Here is a 23,495-nt window from a genome sequence, read left to right on the forward strand (position 1 = left end):
CAGTACTTTGGCCACCTCATGCGAAGAGGTGACTCATTGGAAAAGACTGTCATGCTGGGAGGGATTGGGGGCAGGAGGAGAAGGGGATGACAGAGGATGAGATGGCTGGATGGCATCACGGACTTGATGGACGTGAGTCTGAGTGAACTCCGGGAGTTGGTGATGGACAGGGAGGCCTGGCGTGCTGCGATTCATGGGGTCGCAAGGAGTCGGACACGACTGAGCGACTGAACTGAACTGAACTGACCTCTCTTGACCCAAATTATCCAGTCACTGTGTGAGGTGCATCCATATTTAAGTTGCAGAATTTTATTATCAAGTAGTTTATCTACATTTCGATTAACCCACCCAAAAGTCTGCTTCCAAATACCGTGACCCCCTTTGCTTAAATGACCTGACCAGGATCACTGCTTATTCAGTTCAGTCCAGTCTTTCAGTCATGTCTGACTCTTTGTGACCCCATGAATCGCAGCACACCAGGCCTCCCTGTCCATCACCAACTCCTGGAGTTCACTCAAACTCACGTCCATCGAGTCCGTGATGCCATCCAGCCATCTCATCCTCTGTCATCCCCCTCTCCTCCTGCCCCCAATCCCTCCCAGCATCAGAGTCTTTTCCAATGAGTCACCTCTTCGCATGAGGTGGCCAAAGTACAGGAGCTTCAGCATCAGCATCATTCCTTCCAAAGAAATCCCAGGGCTGATCTCCTTCAGAATGGACTGGTTGGATCTCCTTGCAGTCCAAGGGACTCTCAAGAGTCTTCTCCAACACCACAGCTCAAAAGCATCAATTCTTCAGTCCTCAGCCTTCTTCATAGTCCAACTCTCACATCCATACATGAACACAGGAAAAACCATCGCCTTGACTAGACGGACCTTAGTTGGCAAGGTAATGTCTCTGCTTTTGAATATGCTATCTAGGTTGGTCATAACTTTCCTTCCAAGGAGTAAGCATCTTTTAATTTGATGGCTGCAGTCACCATCTGCAGTGATTTTGGAGCCCCCAAAAATAAAGTCTGACACTATTTCCTCTGTTTCCCCATCTATTTCCCATGAAGTGATGGGACCATGTGAAGTGATGCCATGATCTTCGTTTTCTGAATGTTGAGCTTTAAGCCAACTTTTTCATTCTCCAATTTCACTTTCATCAAGAGGCTTTTTAGTTCCTCTTCACTTTCTGCCATAAGGGTGGTGTCATCTGCATATCTGAGGTTATTGATATTTCTCCCAGCAATCTTGATTCCAGCTTGTTTCTTCCAGTCCAGCGTTTCTCATGATGTACTCTGCATAGAAGTTAAACAAGCAGGGTGACAATATACAGCCTTGACATACTCCTTTTCCTATTTGGAACCAGTCTGTTGTTCCATGTCCAGTTCTAACTGTTGCTTCCTGACCTGCATACAGATTTCTCAAGAGGCAGGTTAGGTGGACTGGTATTCCCATCTCTTTCAGAATTTTCCACAGTTTATTGTGATCCACACAGTCAAAGGATTTGGCATAGTCAATAAAGTAGAAACAGATGTTTCTGGAACTCTCTTGCTTTTTCCATGATCCAGCGGATGTTGGCAATTTGATCTCTGGTTCCTCTGCCTTTTCTAAAACCAGCTTGAACATCAGGAAGTTCACGGTTCACATATCGCTGAAGCCTGGCTTGGAGAATTTTGAGCATTACTTTACTAGCATGTGAGATGAGTGCAATTGTGCAGTAGTTTGAGCATTCTTTGGCATTGCCTTTCTTTGGGATTGGAATGAAAACTGACCTTTTCCAGTCCTGTGGCCACTGCTGAGTTTTCCAAATTTGCGGCAAACACCCAAAAAAGATGTCCTTTTCATTATAGGGGACTGGAATGCAAAAGTAGGAAGTCAAGAAACACCTGGAGTAACAGGCAAATTTGGCCTTGGAATGCGGAATGAAGCAGGGCAAAGACTAATAGAGTTTTGCCAAAAAAAATGCACTGGTCATAGCAAACACCCTCTTCCAACAACACAAGAGAAGACTCTACACATGGACATCACCATATGATCAACATTGAAATCAGATTGATTATATTCTTCGCAGCCAAAGATGGAGAAGCTCTATACAGTCAACAAAAACTAGACCAGGAGCTGACTGTGGCTCAGATCATGAACTCCTTATTATCAAATTCAGACTTAAATTGAAGAAAGTAGGGAAAACCGCTAGACCGTTCAGGTATGACCTAAATCAAATCCCTTATGATTATACAGTGGAAGTGAGAAATAGATTTAAGGGACTAGATCTGATAAATAGAGTGTCTGATGAACTATGGATGGAGGTTTGTGACACTGTACAGGAGACAGGGATCAAGACCATCCCCATGGAAAAGAAATGCAAAAAAGCAAAATGGCTATCTGGAGAGGCCTTACAAATAGCTGTGAAAAGAAGAGAGGTGAAAAACAAAGGAGGAAAGGAAAGATATAAGCATCTGAATACAGAGTTCCAAAGAATAGCAAGAAGAGATAAGAAAGCCTTCTTCAGCAATCAATGCAAAGAAACAGAGGAAAGCAACAGAATGGGAAAGACTAGAGACCTCTTCAAGAAAATTAGAGATACCAAGGGAACATTTCATGCAAAGATGGGCTTGATAAAGGACAGAAATGGAATGGACCTAAGAGAAGCAGAAGATACTAAGAAGAGGTGGCAAGAATACACAGAAGAACTGTACAAAAAAGATCTTTATGACCCGGATAATCACGATGGTGTGATCACTCATCTAGAGCCAGACATCCTGGAATGTGAAGTTAAGTGGACCTTAGAAAGCATCACTACCAACAAAGCTAGTGGAGGTGATGGAATCCCCGTTGAGCTATTTCAAATCCTGAAAGATGATGCTGTGAAAGTGCTGCACTCAATATGCCAGCAAATTTGGAAAACCCTGCTTGTTACAAATACCCAAAGAGAAAACAAGGAACCTTAAAGAAAAAACAAGAAAAGTTCCTTCTCTGTTCTTACAGAGGCAATCAACCAGAACTATGCCTATTCCAACTGAGCACTCCTTCACTACTTCCAGTCTGACATGAGAGCTATCTGATACCAGCAAGCAGAGAACAGCCCACTCCGTCACACCTTCAGGACTTAGTCGTGAAAACCTTTCGGCTGAACCACACACCTTCCCCTGACCCTTTGATAGATGCCTCCTTTACCAAATGCCAGGATTCTCTGAGGAGAGTGTTTCTAGACTTGCCTACTCCACTGACTTGTCAGTGTCCACATCAATGGCACGCATCCTTAATCACGACAACTTTGTAACTATGTTTTAGTACTGTGCTGGCATGACTGTGGCTCAGGGTTAAATTATTATCATGGAGTCTATTGCTTCTGATAAGCCATCCCCATCCAGTCTTAGAGTATATATTTATACATACATGTGGGGAAAACTCCCATCTCTGTGCCTCCACTGTTTGGACCCAGGAACACAGCATTTGTGTGCATGTTCGGCGGTTTTAGAGCTGTCTTCACAGAGGCAGGCACGCTGCCTTCAGGTACTTCCCTGGGCGTCTGACCGATCTGCAGCAACCTGAGAACGGACTGTTCTTATCCCATCTGTTCCAACAGACTAGTGACGACCCACCGTGCGTCCTCACTGTACGCACCAGCGCTTGCCCAAGCTCCAACACCGCTATTTCCCCTTCTCTACCTAGTCAGTCCCCTCATTTAAAATGACAACAATCTGACTCTTCCTTATTAGCACCCACAGCTCCTGCTCTGTGAGTCCGCTCGGGTGCATGGCTCAGGGTCTCCAGCATACACAAAAAGGGTGGAGGAGCAGGCTTGCCTTGTTTCTGATGCAAAGACTACACTCTCAGCGTTTCACTTTTCTCAAGTTCAAAGTGTTTTTTCTATTGTCTTTTTTTTTTTAATGAGGAATGGATGCTGAATTGAGATGACCCTATCATGCGCTCTTAACCAGTTGTTGTGGTAGTCCTGAGATAAATCCTCCGTCATAACTTGTCCATATTCTAAATTACTAATAGATGTGAGTTCTTAAAATTTTAGTATTTTCACAGCTTTGTTGCTAAGTGACAGTTCTGAGTCTTGAAGATATGTGTGCATATCTTCACATATACAATTAGTTTTGGTACACGATTAGTCTAAAAGAATGAGACAGGAAGCAGTCCGTAGTTTTTAAGCTCTAAAGCAAAAATAAAGACATCAGGTTTTCACTGAAGACCTGCTCACCTGTGAACCGTCCAGATCTTTCATAGTATTATCTTTAATTTTTAACTTTCTTACGGGTTATTTCTCTGTTCAGGATATTCCAACAACTGCTCTATGTCAATCTGAGTGTGTTTTCCTACAAAACAGTCCATTTTATAAACGTGATAAAATCTGAAATTTGGAAATTCAGAAATTCTCCAAATGTAGTTTGACAGCTTCCTCAGTCCTGGTGCTATTACATTTTTCTGCCTTCCTTTCTTGATCATCTTCGCCAAAGGTTGGTCAGCTTCACCAGCATTGCAGAGAGCCAGCCCTTCATGTCCATGGTCCCAAATTAACTACTCTGTTTCCTATTTCATCATTTATGTTTCCATCTTCATCAATTCCTTCCTTCTATTTTCCTTGGGTTTCTGTTGTATTTTCCTACCTTCTTAAGGCATTCATTTCCTGGAATTCTTGCTTCATTCACTGTAATTCCTGCGTCCTAACATCGCTTACCAGGTAGTGCCAGAGGTAGAGTTCACCTGTGAATGCAGGAGACTTAAAGAGACTGTGGATTCGATCCCTGTCTTGGGAAGATCCCCTGAAAAAGGGCATGGCAACACACTCCAGTATTCTTGCCTGGAGAATCCCAGACAGACGAGCCTGGTGAGCTACAGTCCATGGGGTCACAAAGAGTCGGAAATGACCGAAGCCACTTGGCACACAAGGGTGTGTCTCAGGGATCCTTCCTCCAAGGCTGCCCTGTGTCTATCCTCATATCCTCATAACATCACTTAAGTCCACAGATCCCTCACTGAATACTGGCAATATCTCAAAGATTTCAATAAATGCTGCCTTATTTTTGTTTATTTCCAAAACCATTTACTACTTCAGCTTTTATCTTTTCTGTTATCCAAGAGCGGTTTATTGTGTGTGTTCTGTTATCAGTTTTTCAGGAAGGAGGTAGGAGAGATTTTTATTAATATCTTTTCAAATATCTATAACCTAATCTCAGATTGCAGCTTTTCATTTACTAAACAGTCTGCTTTTAGGTATGTTTGAAAAGCGGTTTAAAGAATCCCCAGTCTTTAAGAGTTAATGCAAATCATCCATCCTGCAATCATGATTCCCACTCCATCTCCCATTCTGTTTGCTTTTACTCTCTATTTCTAACAAACACACTGAAGTCTTTCGTGAAGTCAGATTCGGCTCTTTCCCCTAGAATATCCAAGCGTTTCACCTAATGCAGTTTTATGCCTGAAGGTCACAAGAGCAGTATCTTCTTGACGAACTGTACTGCTGACCATTCTAGACAGTTCCTTTTAATCCAGGCAAATTCATTCCTAGGCGTGAATTATTCTTTGCGTTATATGGTTGGTTTAGTTGCTAGGTTGTGTCCAACTCTTGCGACCCCATGGTGCCAGGCTCTTGTGTCCATGGGATTCTCCAGGCAAGAATACTGGACTGGGTTGCCATTTCCTTCTCCAGGGGATCTTCCCAACCCAGGGATCGAACCCAGGTCCCCTGCATTGCAAGCAGATTCTTTACCAACTGAAATATGAGGGAAGCCCTTTGTGTTATATGACCGCTTTCAAATTAGAATTTGCTTGAACTGCAATTTCTATATCCATCCCCCTCTATTCAATCTTTCTGTGTCATTTGTTTTTAAATGTATTTCCTCTGAACAAGTCAGGGATGGAGACTGTACATAAAAATCATGCTCTACAGTTGACAGGTTCTTCTAATATAACTATCACATCAGGGTCTTGATCTGGGAAGTTTCCTATCATTTCTTGATCACACTCTCTCTGGAAAGAGTAGCTCTGTTCTCCGCTTTGGGAAGTCCTAGGTGACCATCACAACATCTGGCTCTACACTCCAACAGCTCAGATGTTCCCTAACGCCTTTTATTTCCTTATGTTTGTATACCACATACTCAGAGATATCCACGATCAAACCCCTTGGCTCATCACAGCAACCTTCTGTTTGCCCACTCAGCAACCCAGCCTTTCCAGTGGTTCACTTCTACAGCCGTGCTTTTAGTATCAGAGAACTGACCCAGACGGCACAGCAGCGGCCCACGGCTATGCCCCCAGATGCCCTCTCAGGACTCGACTTCCGCTGGAGACATTTCTCCCTGCTCACGACCGGCCTCGGGGCCTACTCGGGGCCTACTCGCTACTGGTGTCTTTCTCTCCCGTCCCTGCCCTTCCTCAGGACAGGAGCACCACGCACAGCCAGAGAACGTCTCTTCAGCCTCCACCCACAGTCCTGTTCCTCTGACAATGAACGCAGGTCCTCGTGTCATGAACCTACAGAACATGCCTTCATCAGGAGGGCAAGCAGAGTGAGAATGGTGAGGACCCACAAGGCGCACACATACCTCACTCTCTGGAAACAGGGGGAGCTAGCCTTCAAAGCAGCACCATTAACCCAATTTTCTGACACCCACAGCCACCCTGGGTTCTCCCGTGTCCTAACTCATCAGAAGACGAAACTTGGGCCACAGCCTGCAGCCAGTCTGGGTCACAGCCCGTGACAGCGTGCAGCCGGACGGCAGCAGCACCCCCACCCCATCAGCCACACTGCTCCTCCTCGCCCCGACACTACCCCCAGTCTGGGGACTCTAGGTTCCCGCAGTCAAAGCCTGCCATTTTCTCTATGACTGGGGATTTCATCACCAATTGCCACCGTCTGCTTTACACCTTCCTCAGTAATTGTTAGCACGTTTTAACTATTCTTTTTTTTTAATCTTCTGCCATCTTTAGTTAAGGAATATGAAAGAGAGACAGGCCAACACAGGACTCAGGCAGTCTTTTCAACAGTGAAGCCAGCCCAATGCTCTTTCCAACTCATAATGTCCTTCAGAAGTCCAGTATTAACAGAGCAAAGTGTTAAAGACATACTTAAACATTGGGAATTAAACCCACCAAGCTCCACAGCTAAATAATCAGCAGATTCCTAAAGACTTCATTTATTTGGATAAAAGAAAATAAACAAGATCCTTTCCCTCACAGAGAAGATATGTTAAAAAAAAGATTTTACTAGTTCTAGTAAAACTAGTAAGTAGTTCTTTGACGAAAAATCAGAACATGAGGCTAGCGAGCAACTATGGAAGGGAGTGAGGGTTCTGTTTTAAACAGGAAGGCCTGATAACAGCTGACTCCTAAAACTGAGACGACCAAACTCAAAAGCTGGCTGTCAGCTGGCAGAGCCAAGCACTTTCCAGCGCTCGCTTTCCTCAGCAGCGCCAGTACGCAAGCCTCCACACCTCAGAGCAGGAAGAGCCAAAGACACGTGGAGCAAGTGTCAGTGATGGCGACAATCGGAACCAGGCCCCAGGCGACTGAAATGCGCCAACTGTCTGTCTAACCTGAAACCTTGAACTGCGGACTAAAAAAAAATAGAGGAAGGAAAAAAGGTAAAGGAGACTTCTGGAGAGATACTGCATACCTGCACACAACAATGTGTTTTTAATAATTTCCATTTGAGAAAACATGGATGGATGACATGAAAAGACCATTATTTACTTATTAATCATTTTGAACTTATCTCTATCAAAAAAGCACAAGATAGCACAGCAGAAATTCCTACCTTTTTCAAAACTGAGAATGAAAACACACAGAAGGGAGGTACATGGCCAAAGGTCCCACAACAGGTGGAAGTGGTGATGTGAACCCCAGGGTCCCCACTTCTCGTATCACGCCTCCACCATGTGGCGGCGGGCGCAGCAGGCGACGAGCAGGGCGCGGGGCAACCCTACTGTCAGAGGACCACCGCACCCTCCGTGGGACGTCCAGCCTCCCCCGCACCCTCCGTGGGACGTCCAGCCTCCCCAGGTCTTCTGTCTGCCAAAACACCCGGCAGGGCTCAGACTCCATGGTCTCCCTGCCTGCCTTCAGCCACTTCTATACACCTGGCACCTAAGAAATCGAGCGTTAACTCAATAAACTATAACCTAACAAGGAAACTCGACTTATTTATTGCCAAGTGTGGAAATTATACCTCTCTCAGCTTACTGACTCCTTCATTCACTGGACTGCTTTATCCGACGGCAAGGTTACAGATCTAAGCACGACAGGAAACAGGAGGGGTCTTTTCTAACAAAATCATTACAAGTCCTGGAATCCCCATCATTATAGGTGAGAGTAACAAGCAACCTCCCAAACCACTCAAAGAAATGCACGGAGATTAAAACTACATTTGTAATATACTCACTTTTATCGATGCTTCCGTAAGAATCACTTGAAATTTGTGTTCCAATATGTCTCAGTTCTAAAATGTGGGGAAAAACAATTAGAATAATGTGTGTCAAAACAGCATTTTTAAGTAAGCATTAACTGAATACTCACCCCTTTCATTTTTCTGCTTAGAAAATTCATCGAGTCTTTCCTGTGAAAACAAAACAGAAGCAGTGTAAGCAGTGGATAGGAGGGCAGCTGTTTTGGATGGATGCACGGGGGCAGCCCAGGGGCGCCCCTCGCTGCCCTTGCATCCGTGGGGCCTCCGACTCTGCATGATGGGGACCCACTGCACTGAGAGAGGACACGAGCAGGTCTGGAGAGGACACGCGGACACAGGCGGCACTGCTGTGACCCATTACCTGTGTCTTCTTAAACTCCTTTTCAAGTATTTTCTTTTCATTCCTTAGTTGCTTGAAGTCCTGAGTTTGCTTGACAGCAGCCTCTTTATTTAAAGAGTACAGTGAAGTAAAAGAGAAAAATAATTTACCAAGTTTATAAGCACCATTGATGAAATACTCAAAAAACCTACTGAGAGCTTTTCTCATTTTTTTTCAAATTTGAAACAGATTTTGTAAAGTTACCGTTCTTTCAGTATTCTGTCGCAATCAGGAATAAAGGAAGAAACACTTTTGATTAAACTATTACCTACAAAAACGAAGAACTGTCACAGGCCTTAAGAAACCTTTCCAATCCCCAAACAAGCCAACCCAGACCCTTCAGTCAGGCAAAAGGCTGACACTCAAGACCTACAGAGGAGAAGCTTGCCGTGCTCACTCCTCAACAACCAGCAACACTCCGGCGCCAGAGACTCAGAAGTGTGACTCTGCTAAGCAGTGGTTCATTCATACCCTGCTCTTTATCTGGGGGGAGGGACAGCCTTCCTGGTGTTTACTACACCGCTGTGCCTTCCTGCCCAGAGTTACCCTGCCTCAAGTCAACTCACCCCACGTCCCGTAACTATTACAGAGGCACTTCTAACACGTTTGTGTGGCTCCCCTGTCGACCAAGAGCAAACTCTTCACTCAGGTTTTTGGCTCTGAAGCACCAAAGGGTTCAACTATACTATAAAAACCTGACCAGTACTGACTGCATCCAAATATGTTCACATACAATTGCTATGAGAAGTAAAATCCTATAAACACCATAGAGACAGTCCCCTCCTGATTCCTCTAACAAACCTGTCTATTTCTTCATCTAATTTCGATGTCCTATCACTTACTAGAAACATGTTTTTGTCACATGGAAAATATATTTTTGATTCAAAGGAAGTTTGTTGTAATAGCTTCATACACTCTCACAGGCACTTTGGATCCCTTTAAAACATGTCCATAAATAGACACTTATCCCCACACACTAGCGAGAGGTCATCTTGGAAGGAACACAGTGATGTTGTACTTACTGCCACAATGCTTTTGCAAAAACCAAATCAGGGGAAAAGTTGTTACCAAAATATTTAGAGCTTAAGTCTGAAAAACCGGGGTCAATTTAGGCAAGCTAATAACTGGAAACATATTCAGCAACGTCTATTCAAATTCTTAATTCACACTCGAAATGAAAATAAACTGTTCTCTGACGGACTCCTGGTTGCCAAGGGGGATGGAGAGAGAGGCAGCGGGAGTGTGGGGTTAGCAGATGCCGACCAGTATACACAGAATGGGCACCAGCAAGGTCCTACCACACAGCACAGGGACTAAACTCAACCTGCTGTGGGAGCCATGATGGAAAGAAGATGAAAAAGGATGCTTTTTTAAAGAAGAATGTTTATATTATGTGAGTCACTATGCTGTATGGCAGAGATGAACACAATGCTATACCTCAACTGTACTTCAATAAAAAAAATTAACTAAAAAAAATGAACCGTTCTCTGAAGCAGAGCACTAGTGGTGTGAAAACAGGGCCAGTGCAGGGTCAGGAAGGCCTGCAGTAAGAGGGCAGCCCAGGCCCACACCTGGCTGAGAGCGCGGGGCACCGGGACCAGGGAGGGTCTGCAGGGCTCCCTCGTCTCTACTTGATGCTATCTCCACATCACAACCACAGAGTGAATGGGGAGAGCCAGAAGGGAAGGTCTCAAGCTCGACTCCTGAAGGGCTCTTGGCTGCCACAGGACGGCGCAGCAGACCCCCGTGTGGCCCACACCCCGCATGCTCAGCGCAGACACAGGGCCCTGACCAAACGCGGCGTTGGGCCGGGGCAGGGGTGGGCGGGTGGGCTGTCAGGGACAAGGCGGAAAGCCCCGATGCAGGGAGCCTCACAGAGATCTCTCCACCACGGGAGTCATGCACATCCAAATACTCTTTTGAGTTTCTGAGTACTAAAAGGAGTATCCTTTCCTACTAACCACTGATTTCATCACAAAAAATAAGAAGGCCCCATGAGATTCAGCTTTCAAAATTACGTCCTTTGACTGACTGCCGCTTCTTACTCGGAACATGTGGGCTGTGTTCTGAGTGGACACGACAAGGACCTGCACGTCTGTTCAGGAACTCAGAGGAGCGTGGTGCTCACACTTCTGCCCAAGGGTACCCTGAACGTGCTCTCCCAGGGATACGCTGTCACAAGCAGGACTGGACCGCCTGACTGAGACCTGCAGCCCGGCACAAACACCAATCACTCGCACGAGGATGACAGCCCCCACCAGCGGGGTGACAGAGTGCCAATTACCTTCCAGCTTCTTCACTTTGGCTTCTAGCTTCTTCTTCCTGAGAACAAAATTGTACACATTAACGTGATGAGGGAAGTATTAATGGAAAAAACATATGACAACCTCAAAATCTGTGGTACATGTTTTTTTTTTTAAATTACTGAGATTTATGTAACAAAACGTTAGCCATGACAAGCATCACATACCAACCACTAACACCACCAACTGTTCAGAAGGCAGAGCAAACCACAGAAAGAACAGTATGCTGTTTTCATGCAGTATTTGGAAAATGGATTTAAAATTCTCTGTTTATCAGGCATGCCACACCTGGGACTTAGTTGAGCATGGTTCATCTAAGCCAAGCTCATGTGTCCAGGTGATATCTTGATCAGGTGAGGTTACTTTAAGAAGCATGTCTGATGGGAACAGTCACACCATCATTTTATAGGAGATAGTGGCTAGAAAACTACACTTTTTCAGTTTTAGGCAAGATTTTTGAGTCAGAGAAGGTAGGAAACCCTCTGAGAAAGTCTCTTGAGTTACTGTGAAATAACTGTATGTGTAGTTCACGAGCTTTGTAAATGATGTGAACATAGTATTAGACTTCAAAACAATTAACTGACATTTTGGAAGAGCCCTTTGCCTTAATGGAACAAAGACACCCATTCCACATAATATGTGTTAAAGGAGATGACAATTATGTTTTTTTTTTTTTTTACCAAAAAAGGAGATGACAATTACGTTTTCTCTGTGGAAATGTAACACAGACACACACCCACATATAGACATAAAAACTTTTATGGAGTTCCTTCTTTGTGCAGGCCCTTAACATATGACAAGGTATTTTATCCTATTAATCTTTCAACACAGAATTTCCAGACATGCGGAAACCAAGGTTAAGAGATTAGCTCAAGATCACCCCATTAATTATGGCGAATAAACCCAAAGACAGAGAAGACAACACTACTCATACAAGCATTAGACAGCGTCAAGGTTGAACACCTTATTTTCACAGTAATTTTAAAATACATACTGAGCATCAGTTTTTAAGCATTCTTCTTTCACACGAGCATATTCCTGATGAGTGTCCTGATACAACTTTAGAGAACTCTGGAAAAGAAATTTTATATATTGAAATTTACATATTGATTGACATTCACCAATGTGAAAGTCACTGACCATCAGTGATAACTGATTTTGACCTTGATAAGCTAAATCATTATCATTTAATAGCATGAAATTAACCAAATGAATAAATATGTTTAGGCAGGAAACCAAAGTACACTGAACACTTTAACAGATATAACCAAACTCTCAACAGAGGTAACATGATTAACAGTCTAGTCAAACAGAGCTATAAAATTTTAAATATGCTAATTTTAAATCCAAATCTTCGTAACATTGAATAGCTAATATTTTTGTCTCAACCAATTAGAATTCAACAACCCTAGAGCAATTTTTGAGCTTAATAAATGTAAGTTACTATTGCCACTGGGCTTCCCCAGGTGGCTCAGTGGCAAAAAATCCACCTGCCAATGCAGGAGACGCAGGCTCAATCCCTAGGTCAGGAAGACCCCCCTGGAGGAGGAAGTGACAATGCACTCTAGTATTTTTGCCTGTAAAATCCCAGGGACAGAGGAACCTGGCAACAGTCTATGGGGCTGCAAAGAGTCAGATACAACTGAGCAACTACACAGCAATTATTACCACTGTGCAGAAATATCAATCCTTACCCTTCCTGGTAACCAGGGAGCTGTGTTCACACCAACCACAGGCACGTGTACCGGCACCGTGGGTACTGGCACCATGGGATGGGAAAGGAACACACTGAGCCTGGCCACAGTCCTCCTGTGCACACAGTTCTTCAACTGCCAGAGCTCGGAGACACGGTCTTCCTGACCCCTTTTTACAGGTGAGGGGCCTGAGGATTCAGAAGCTGAGGAATTCTTTGAAAGCCAAACTACAGGATTGACTGTTGAGGGTTTATTATTCAACTCTGACTCCAGTATTAATGCTTCCTCTCAGGTGTGGTTGATGACATTACTTTGTCATCAGGGGCAGACAAAATTCAGCACGATTGTTTATCTTTCACCATGTAGATAAATATATAATACTTTCTGAACAAACAGGAAAATCAAGCACTGTTAAAGTAGGAAAACCTCAAGGAGGCACACGGCATGACTTGAAGACTAAGAGGCACAAGTGCTGCCAGGTCAAGGAGACAGGAATCAGCGTGGCTACCACTCATCTCCTGCTAAACACCTAACTACCGGCTTCAGAGTTTTTAACCTGTAAAAGCCGTGAATTCTCTTCTAGAGCTCCAGTAAGAGTAACATGAATTTTATATTAAAAAATAAGTTTACAGCACTTAAAACTGTTTTATTCCAACTGGGTTTTGAAACAGAGAACCTAATTTTTCCCTAAGTTTAACAAAGTCTGAACTTTTGCGTGCTATTTTACACTTATGTGCTGTGCTTAGTCGCTCAGTCATGTCCTGTTCTTTGCGACTCTGTGGACTGCAGCCCGCCAGGCTCCTCTGTCCATGAGGATTCTCCAGGCAAGAATACTGGAGCAGGCTGCCATGCCCTCCCATGCAGGGGATCTTACCAAACCAGGGATGGAACTCAGGTCTCCCACGATGCAGGCAGACTGTTTACCGTCTGAGTCACCACAATGGCAGAAAGAAAAACAGAGAAAGCAAGCAATGCAGGACACAAAGTCATACAAATTCACAGCTAAAAGGTTCTTCTACTAAATCTCTCAAAAAGCATACTAATAAATACAGCCTTGCATTGATCACTAATAATTACTGTTAAGGACTGATGCATCAGTCAACTAGTTCAGTGTTCTCTAAGGACAGCAGTGCACTTAACAGTCCTCTCATTTCTCTCTGCTTTGTTAAGATATACAATGTCCCCTTATCTCAATGATAGTAAATAAGCAGATCTTATTTTACTGAAGATAAACCTGTGTAGGAAAATTACTTTAGGTACCTTTTTCTCTTCCAATTCGGCTTTTAAAAATCCCAGTTCTTCCTGACATTTCTGCAGAGGAGAAATTTTTTGAAGCATCTGCTCCACTTGGTGATGCAGAGTACTATTCTCTCTAAAAATGGACAAAGCATTAACGTTATTATGAGAAGTATCTATGATAAATTATTAAATATATCTACTGGTGAGTTTCAATTTTTTTTTCTAAAAACAAAAAAGAAAATAAGAATCTCTTTTTTTAAATGTATTCTATTTATTTTGGTATTTTTAATACCAAAATTATTTACATATCACTTTTTATTTCTTTGACATGACTCTATTTCTAATAAAAGCACATCAAAAGCCATCAGAGAAGCAGACACCACAGGCTCTCAAGCCACTGGAGAACATAAGAATACTGGGACTGTCTGTCAAGCGATGCAGCTTTTCCAATAATAAACTCATCACCACTGATTTAAATTAAATGACAGGCAACTTTGTGATTCATTTTATAACCACACTTTGCCTCCTTCTAATTTTAAGTGTAATCAGTAGCGTTGTACACAACACTACTACATTCTAAATAAGATCATTTTAAATTGTTTAAAATATACACAGTGAACAACCACATTAAATTGTCCAATTCACAGAGACACTAACTGATAGCAATAAGCTTCAACTCAAGCCACATGGTCAGTAAAAGTAACTGAAAAACCAAACCCTGGCTCGTAATTTGAGATCTCAGTAAGCATTCATTCAAACAACTTAACAGGAAGGAAAATGTACATCTTTTATTATGAGTGCTCAAAAAGCCGACATCATGGGTCAATTCTATGTGGCACTTTGTTGAGTTTGTGTAGAAATCTAATCCAGTAAATGTCTACCCTGAATCGACTGTGAAAGCAGGCAGCTTACCTTCTTGCAAACTGCAGCTGTAAAACTTGTTAAAGAAAACTGTGACCACTTTACAGGCACCAGGTACCGGTCTGAAGACAAAACTCCCTTTAAAACTGTGATAATCTGTGTTCAATACACATACAGGTAAGATCATAATTTCTAGAAAACAGCATTCAAAATTCCACCTGTAGCATATGATAAAAAGCTTTTTACTGAGCTACTCCTAACTTACAGCATTAGCATAAGTCGAAATATATATTTCTCTGAATTAAAAGATTCTTAATTAATTGTATGATTAATATGAAACTCTAGACAAAAGCGAAGACCAAGGAATAAACAACTAACGAAAACGACCTTGAATCCCCACACATCCTGCCTTGCCTTTCTCAGAGTCCAGAGCACAGTTCCAGCAAATAAGAGTTACGTACTTACTAAAATCGTATACCTTTATGTATCTATATGTTTAATGAATACAGGTGGCTCAGATGGTAAAGAATTAGTCTCCAATGCGGGAGATCTGAGAAAAGAAATACAAGCAGAACATAAAATCTGAAAAACCTTTCACTTTTACAATCGGCACAGTTTGATAACTTCATTTCCCATCACGCTGCCAGTAAAATATTACCGAAGACAGCAGTTTCATCTTTAAGTTTCATCTCCTGTAAAACCCTACTCTCATATCACAATACAGAAATGCCTATTGGTCATAACATGTCTGTATCCTCCTCTATTAGAATATAAACTTCTAATGGAGTATGTATTATTCATCCTAAATTACTGCAGTCTTTGCAAGAAATAAAAAGTCACAAAGATTTCTGATGAAATAAAATATACCCTCTGTCCTATAGAAAGAGAAACTGATAAACAAGACGACGGTCAAATGACACAAAAGAGTACAGAAAGGAAACTAAGGCGAGGTGAAAAGACAGCCCTCAGGATGGGAGAAAACAGCAGCACATCAAGCAACCGACAGAGCACCAACCTCCAAAATACACAAGCAGCTCGTACAACTCAACACCGGAAGGCAAGCAAGCCGATCCAAGAGTGGGGAAGACCTACACAGACATTTCTCCAAAGAAGACATACAGGTGGCTAACAAACACATGGAAGGAAGCTCAAGGTCGCTCATTATCAGAGAAATGCAGAGCAAAACTTCTATGAGAGATCACCTCATACCAGTCACAGTGGCCATCATCAAAAAGTGTACAAGCAACAAATGCTTAAGAGGGTGTGGAGAAGAGGGAGCACGCCTGCACTGTGGGTGGGAATGTGAACTGATACAGCCACTGTGGAAGACGGTATGGAGATTCCTTAAAAACTAGGATAAAACTAGGCCATATGGTGAGATGACCCAGCAATCCCACTCCTAGACATACACCCTGAGGAAACCAAAACTGAAAGAGACACACATATCCCATCGTTCACTGCAGCACTACTGACGATAGCTAGAACACGGAAGCAGCCCAGATGCCCACCGACAGATGAATGGATAAAGAGGTCGTGGTGCACATACACAATGGAATATGACTCAGCCATAGACAGGAACACGTCTGAGTCAGTTCTAATGAGGTGGATGAACCTAGAACCTATTATACAGAGTGAAGTGAATCAGAAAAAGAAAGATAAATACTGCATTCTAACACATATATACAGAATCTACAAAAATGGTACTGAAGAATTTATTTACGGGGCAACAATGGAGAACCAGACAGAGAATAGACTTATGGACATGGGGAGAGGGGAGGAGAGGGTGAGATGTGTGGAAAGAGTAACATGGAAACTTACATTACCATATGTAAAATAGATAGCCAGTGGGAATTCGCTGTATGCCTCAGGAAACTCAAACAAGGGCTCTGAATCAATCTAAAGGGGTGAGGTGGGGAGGGAGGGAGTTCCAAAAGGGAGAGGATATACGTATCAGTTCATTCAGTTCAGTCACTCAGTCATGTCTGACTCTATGGCTGATTCATGTTGAGGCATGACAGAAAACAGCAAAATTCTATAAAGCAATTATCCTTCAATAAAAAATAAATTTTTTTTTAAAAAAAGGAGTACAGAATCAAGTCACATAAGATGCTGTATTAAACCGACAGCACTGGTACCTCAGGCTGCAGAGTAAACCACTGCATACTGGAGGTGCAGTGAATACGCACTGTAAGCAAATGTCAGCCGTGTTTATTGAAAAAAAGTATCTGTATTTACCTGTAGTTGAGGCTGAAGCAGATCACCCCATTACAGGAGGAATTCAAGAATATGTTTTATCAATTTTTAATAAACTATTCTAATAATTTTGATCTTTACAATTTCATAAAGTTTAGGAAAGCAGCTCAATAACTTCCCTGCTAGAAGACATCTGTCATCACCTCAGAAAGTCCATACCATTTCTTCCAGAAAGGACACAATGAGTACATATCTGCCTCCTACTGGAATCAACTGCCTATTTCCTTGTTTTGCTAATTAAAGGTATTTACAGTTTTCACACAGCTTTCAAAACCAAAGGTATCACTCTTGTAGTAACACAGACTTATAGTTAAACAGATGGACAGTTTCAATAAATAAAACACAAGAGGAGATTTTCAGAGGCCTGTTGTTTTAAATGTAAAATTTCAGATACTAAAGAGATTGGAATGCTACGCTTTGATTTTATTACTCCAATGATACAAATCAGATATGATGGTACCAACACAAACCAATAACTGATGATCACATGTGAGTTTAGGAATGCCAGAAACAAAACTGAAACCAGTCTTAGGTTAGTGCAAAACCTAAATAGGAGCATTTGCTCCAACACTGAAGCTTGAGCTGCAGGTCAGTGAATCCCTAAAAATACGTATGTTTACTGTCATAGGAGAGACTTAATTTTGCTAAGTATTAGCACAGCATGTGGCAGAATAACTGGGCACACAATTTCCCCCCTTTCAAGAAAATACAGAAGCCGATTTGCTCCAGATGGCTCCTGAACAAGTGGGGACTCAGAGCCCAAGAACTGTCCAGCGTATACAAAAGTACACTATGACTTGGCAAATATTTATTACTCTCTACAAATCACAAAGCTAATTAACAAAAGTTAACCTTCCAACATCCTGATACTCCTACAGTGTAATTCTTACAGAAACTCCCAAATCTTCTCACAGCATCATCTCAGCTTCACATTACTCCTAAACCTAAAGAACATAGGTGATGTCCTCAGTGCAAATGGAAAAGACCGACTCTTTAAAAAGCTTACAAAACCTGAGAAAATCAGCATTAATGACAAAAACAAAACATTCTGAAATAAGGAGACGAGCAGCCTTGATTTAGCATGTGTCTAGAGTAGAAGACAGCTGCTCACTGAGCTTATTAGAGGCACTTTCTGCTTTGAATCTGTAAACACCCCTTCCCAAAGGATAACCATGAAAATTATCACATTTGTTTACATTCTTAAAAATTCAAAGGAAAAAGCCAGTAAAAGGATATCATCACATTTCTTCTGATATTCTGTTAACAAATTACTGCAACAAAGAAAAGAGTTACGTTACTTTTGAATCTAGAAAACACACTAGGTTTCAAGCTTTTTTCAAAATGTACAAGGCACTCTTCTCCCTAGGTTTCCTGCAACAAATTTAATTCATTAAATATATGTGCACACGCACGCATATGCAGAACCTTAAATTCCTTAAAAGCACTGCACGTATGAGTTTTTAATTTAAAATTCCTTTGATCTAAATACTATCTTTGCCCATAAATTCCTGTGATTTTTAAAGGATTAAAAAAACAATCTCACACCATGACCATGAAATACCACAAGGAAATCCATCCAGTCCTAAAGCTAAGAAGGCTTTAAAGAATTTTTAAAGCTCTTAGAATTTTTAACATTTCCAGCTTAGCAGAAATTATGTCCTAGCCCCTGAGCTTTGCTGTAAAGGTCTGAGAGCACTGGGAGTTCCCCAGTGGTCCAGGGAGCTGAGACCGTGCAAGTTCCACGGTGCGGCCACACACCAGAGAAGTGTGCACACCCGTAAGACCAGAGGCCTCCCCGAGACCAGACCAGGCCCCGAGGAGCTGCACTGCCCCCCACAGCACCACGTGGGCCCTGGGCGAGCAACCCCCGGTCTACCCTCAGCCCAGGGCACCACCACCACCACCCGCTTCAGCTTGTACGTCAGGTTCATGCGGTTCGGCCAAACACACGAAAACATACTCACTCAGTGTTAATAATTTTTTGCTTCAAGGTAATTAATGCATCAACGTATTCATTCAAATTCTGCAAGAAAAAAAGCTGCAGTTAGCCATTTGTTTTTATAATATAAACTTTTCTGTAACATTTATGATAAAATATAAACATACAGTTCACTATATTATACAAACGCAGAAATATGTGAGTCTATTATCTACGTTGTACTTAACCCCCCTGGGATATTCTGTGTGACACTGGGCCCTTGCTCCATCGCTCAGAAGCTCCTTCTTTACCTGAACAACCACACATTAACAGCAAGATGCTCTGCCTGTGCGTGCTCTGTCACTGAGAGCTCAATAAGCAGTCACTGGTTTAGTTCACTCACCACTACTAACCACCAGTCTACACTTCACTCTGTGTTATTTCCAGAAGGACTTAATCCAAAAATACACGTAAACTCAAAAACAGCAAAGAATGAAAAATAACATGGGAAAGACAAACAGGAATATTAAAATAGGGTCAAGAGTCAGTGAAGTTTCTTTCTACAAGGATCTATTTTATATTTTAGGGACAACTACAAATTTGGCTCTGAATCATTGCTACCAATTTGATGGAAAAAATTAACTGTTCAAAATGTTTCTAATACTTAAAACTGAACAGATATTTTTTAAGTGACTTTTTCCTTTACTGTCTCCTTTTTTCATTGATAAACATTTCAGAACTAAGAACTTATTTTTCATTAATTTTCCCCAAAATGTCTTTATCTAACTTATTTTGAGAATTACAGAACAATTTCCCTTCACACTAACGCACATTTTCTTTGCAATCATACATGTAACATTTATTGAAATAAGAAATCAACAGATTAAAAAGTATGTACCTTCTTATATAATCTCAACACCTGTCAAAAGCCACTCTTACTTTTTGTACATATCTTTTCAGAACTTCACTGTACATTTAAAACATGTTTGGATGTATTCAATTCACCATTTTCCCATGGAAGACCAGGTTGGGTCCTTTTCAGTCTTTACCATATTGTTAATAATACACTGGGCAATATATTTTCTTGCCCAGTCTTCTGGGAGGCACCTCTATTTTCAAATCCGAACAGGCTCCCTGCATTAGCGATAGCTGGAAGCTCGATCATCTCAGAACCGTGTTTTTCATTTATATTTCTTCACGAGTGAAACTGAGAAATCACCCTTGTCTCTTGTGGCCATTCTTAGAAAAAATTTTAAAAGCTCTTAAAAATTAAAAACAGACACCCACTAGGACAGCTAAAATCAAACTGACAGGTAATAACAAGCGCTGGTGAGCATGCAGAGAAGCTGGAACTCTCCTAACACTGCTAGTGGAACAGGAACTGTACAGCTGCTGTGGAAAATAATGTCACAGCTCCTCAAAATGCTGAACAGCTAACTATATGATTCAGCAATTCCACTCCAAGGTATACACCCAGAAGTGAAAGCACATGTCCAGGCCAAGTTTGTACACTCTTATTTAAAGCACTTCCCAGGTGGCGCTAGGGGTAAGGAACTTGCCTACTAATGCAGGAGATGCGGGCTTCATGGCTTGATCCCTGGATAGAGAACGTACCCTGGAGGAGGGCATGGCAACCCACTCCAGTATCCTTGCCTGGAGAATCCCATGGAGAGAGGAGCCTGGCAGGTTACAGTCCATGGGGTCACAAAAGAGTTGGACACCCCTGAAACAAGTTGGCATTTAAAGCAGCATTTATTCACACTAGCCAAAAAGTAGAAATAAACTAAACATCAACTGATAAATGGATGAATCATCATCTGATGAAGGAAAAAATAAAACGTGGTACAGCCGTGCAATGTGAATATCTGACAATGAGCAGAAATGGATGGCCCATGCTACATCGTGGATGAACACTGAAAACCTGCTAAGTGAAAGAAGCCAGTTACAAAAGGCTAACGCTGTGTGCTCCATTCATGCGAACTGTCCACAACAGGCAGAGACAGACAGACAGAAAGAAAGTACACTGGAAACCACCAGGGCCTTGGTCTGGGGAAGCGGGATGACTGTTGATGCTTAATGGGTTCTTGGAGAGGGCACAGGAGCAAGAAAGACGTGTTTAACAAGTGGTAACCAGTTTCCATAATTGTCAATATACTAAAACCCACCTAACTGTACACATGAAAAGGAAGAACTTATAGTATGTGAACTATACTTCAACAAAACTGTTTCAGCTAAATTAAAAACAGGAAAGCAAAATAAAAGACTCAAAAGATTTGGTGGTAAAACTGAAAAAAAAAAAAAAAAAAAAAGGCCCTCCAAACCCCTCCCTCCAAAAAAGCAGAGACATGGGAAAGAATTCAGAAAAGTAAAAGCAATCGGTGTGTCAGTGCAAGAAGTCTCACCTGCCTGATAAAGAGTCTCGGGGAAGAATGGAAAAGATAGGGAGGTCACCAAACACTAAAATTTCAAGAAGAAAAACCCAGAACTGCGGCCACAGTTGCCAAACTGAAAGGGCCCAGCACAAGGATCCAAACTGGATCCAAACCAGGAAACAGAAGCACAAAATATCAGAGCCTGAGGCAAAATAAGGGTCCTGTAAGAGTCCTGAGAGAGAAAAAGTCAAAGTGACACAGTTCAGCTCAGTTCAGTCGCTCAGTCGTGTCCAACCCTTTGCGACCCCATGAATCGCAGCACGCCAGGCCTCCCTGTCCATCACCAACTCCCGGAGTTCACTCAGACTCATGTCCATCGAGTCAGTGATGCCATCCAGCCATCTCATCCTTGGTCGTCCCCTCCTCCTGCCCCCAATCCCTCCCAGCATCACAGTCTTTTCCAATGAGTCAACTCTTCACATGAGGTGGCCAAGTACTGGAGTTTCAGCTTTAGCATCATTCCTTCCAAAGAAATCCCAGGGCTGATCTCCTTCAGGATGGACTGGTTGGATCTCCCTGCAGTCCAAGGGACTCTCAAGAATGGACTGGTTGGATCTCCCTGCAGTCCAAGGGACTCTCAAGAGTCTTCTCCAACACCACAGTTCAAAAGCATCAATTCTTCGGTGCTCAGCTTTCTTCACAGTCCAACTCTCGCATCCATACATGACCACTAGAAAACCATAGCCTTGACTAGACGGATCTTTGTTGGCAAAGCAATGTCTCTGCTTTTGAATATGCTATGTAGGCTGGTCATAACTTTCCTTCCAAGGAGTAAGCATCTTTTAATTTGATGGCTGCAATCACCATCTGCAGTGATTTTGGAGCCCCCAAAAATAAAGTCTGACACTGTTTCCACTGTTTCCCCATCTATTTCCCATGAAGTGATGGGACCAGATGCCATGATCTTCGTTTTCTGAACGTTGAGCTTTAAGCCAACTTTTTCACTCTCCTCTTTCACTTTCATCAAGAGGCTTTTTAGCTCCTCTTTACTTTCTGCCATAAGGGTGGTGTCATCTGCAAATCTGAAGTTATTGATATTTCTCCCAGCAATCTTGATTCCAGCTTGTGTTTCTTCCCATCCAGCGTTTCTCATGATGTACTCTGCATAGAAGTTAAATAAGCAGGGTGACAATCTACAGCGTTGACGCACTCCTTTTCCTATCTGGAACCAGTCTGTTGTTCCATGTCCAGTTCTAACTGTTGCTTCCTGACTTGCATATAGGTTTCTCAAGAGGCAGGTCAGGTGCTCTGGTATTCCCATCTCTTTCAGAATTTTCCAGTTTATTGTGATCCACACAGTCAAAGGATTTGGCATAGTCAATAAAGCAGAAATAGATGTTTTTCTGGAACTCTCTTGCTTTTTCCATGATCCAGTGGATGTTGGCAATTTGATCTCTGGTTCCTCTGCCTTTTCTAAAACCAGCTTGAACATCTGGAAGTTCACGGTTCACGTATTGCTGAAGCCTGGTTTGGAGAATTTTGACCATTACTTTACTAGCGTGTGAGATGAGTGCAACTGTGCAGTAGTTTGAGCATTCTTTGGCATTGCCTTTGAGACTGGAATGAAAACTGACCTTTTCCAGTCCTGTGGCCACTGCTGAGTTTTCCAAATTTGCTGGCATATTGAGTGCAGCACTTTCACAGCATCATCTTTCAGGATTTGAAATAGCTCAACTGAGATTCCATCACCTCCACTAGCTTTGTTCGTAGTGATGCTTCCTAAGGCCCACTTGACTTCACATTCCAGGATGTCTGGCTCTAGGTGAGTGATCATACCATCGTGATTATCTGGGTCGTGAAGCTCTTTTTTCTACAGTTCTTCTGTGTATTCTTGCCACCTCTTCTTAATATCTTCTGCTTCTCTTAGGTCCATTCCATTTCTGTCCCTTATCAAGCCCATCTTTGCATGAAATGTTCCCTTGGTATCTCTAATTTTCTTGACGAGATCTCTAGTCTTTCCCATTCTGCTGTTTTCCTCTACTTCTTGGAATTGATCCTGAGGAAGGCTTTCTTATC

At 42.4% G+C, this 23,495-nt stretch overlaps 1 protein-coding gene across 2 annotated transcripts in view; it reads right to left on the minus strand.

The window, feature by feature from the left end:
- ICE1 (interactor of little elongation complex ELL subunit 1) overlaps positions 1 to 23,495 on the minus strand; it is a 67,252-nt gene that overhangs the window by 33,764 nt on the left and 9,993 nt on the right. The window contains exons 2-10 of one of the 2 annotated variants that reach the window (XM_069556168.1): positions 19,094 to 19,152; positions 18,366 to 18,400; positions 14,928 to 14,946; positions 14,037 to 14,148; positions 12,077 to 12,153; positions 11,064 to 11,101; positions 8,762 to 8,844; positions 8,511 to 8,550; positions 8,377 to 8,433 (exon numbers count right to left, since the gene is read on the minus strand). In XM_069556168.1, coding sequence (XP_069412269.1) covers positions 8,377 to 8,433; positions 8,511 to 8,550; positions 8,762 to 8,844; positions 11,064 to 11,101; positions 12,077 to 12,153; positions 14,037 to 14,148; positions 14,928 to 14,946; positions 18,366 to 18,400; positions 19,094 to 19,152 — 520 coding nt within the window. Of the gene's footprint in view, positions 1 to 8,376; positions 8,434 to 8,510; positions 8,551 to 8,761; positions 8,845 to 11,063; positions 11,102 to 12,076; positions 12,154 to 14,036; positions 14,149 to 14,927; positions 16,508 to 18,365; positions 18,401 to 19,093; positions 19,153 to 23,495 lie in introns of those variants that run through there. The other variant, XM_069556167.1, reaches the window with a different exon arrangement.

Source organism: Ovis canadensis, chromosome 16 (assembly GCF_042477335.2).
Source record: "Ovis canadensis isolate MfBH-ARS-UI-01 breed Bighorn chromosome 16, ARS-UI_OviCan_v2, whole genome shotgun sequence".
Classification (NCBI taxonomy): domain Eukaryota; kingdom Metazoa; phylum Chordata; class Mammalia; order Artiodactyla; family Bovidae; genus Ovis; species Ovis canadensis.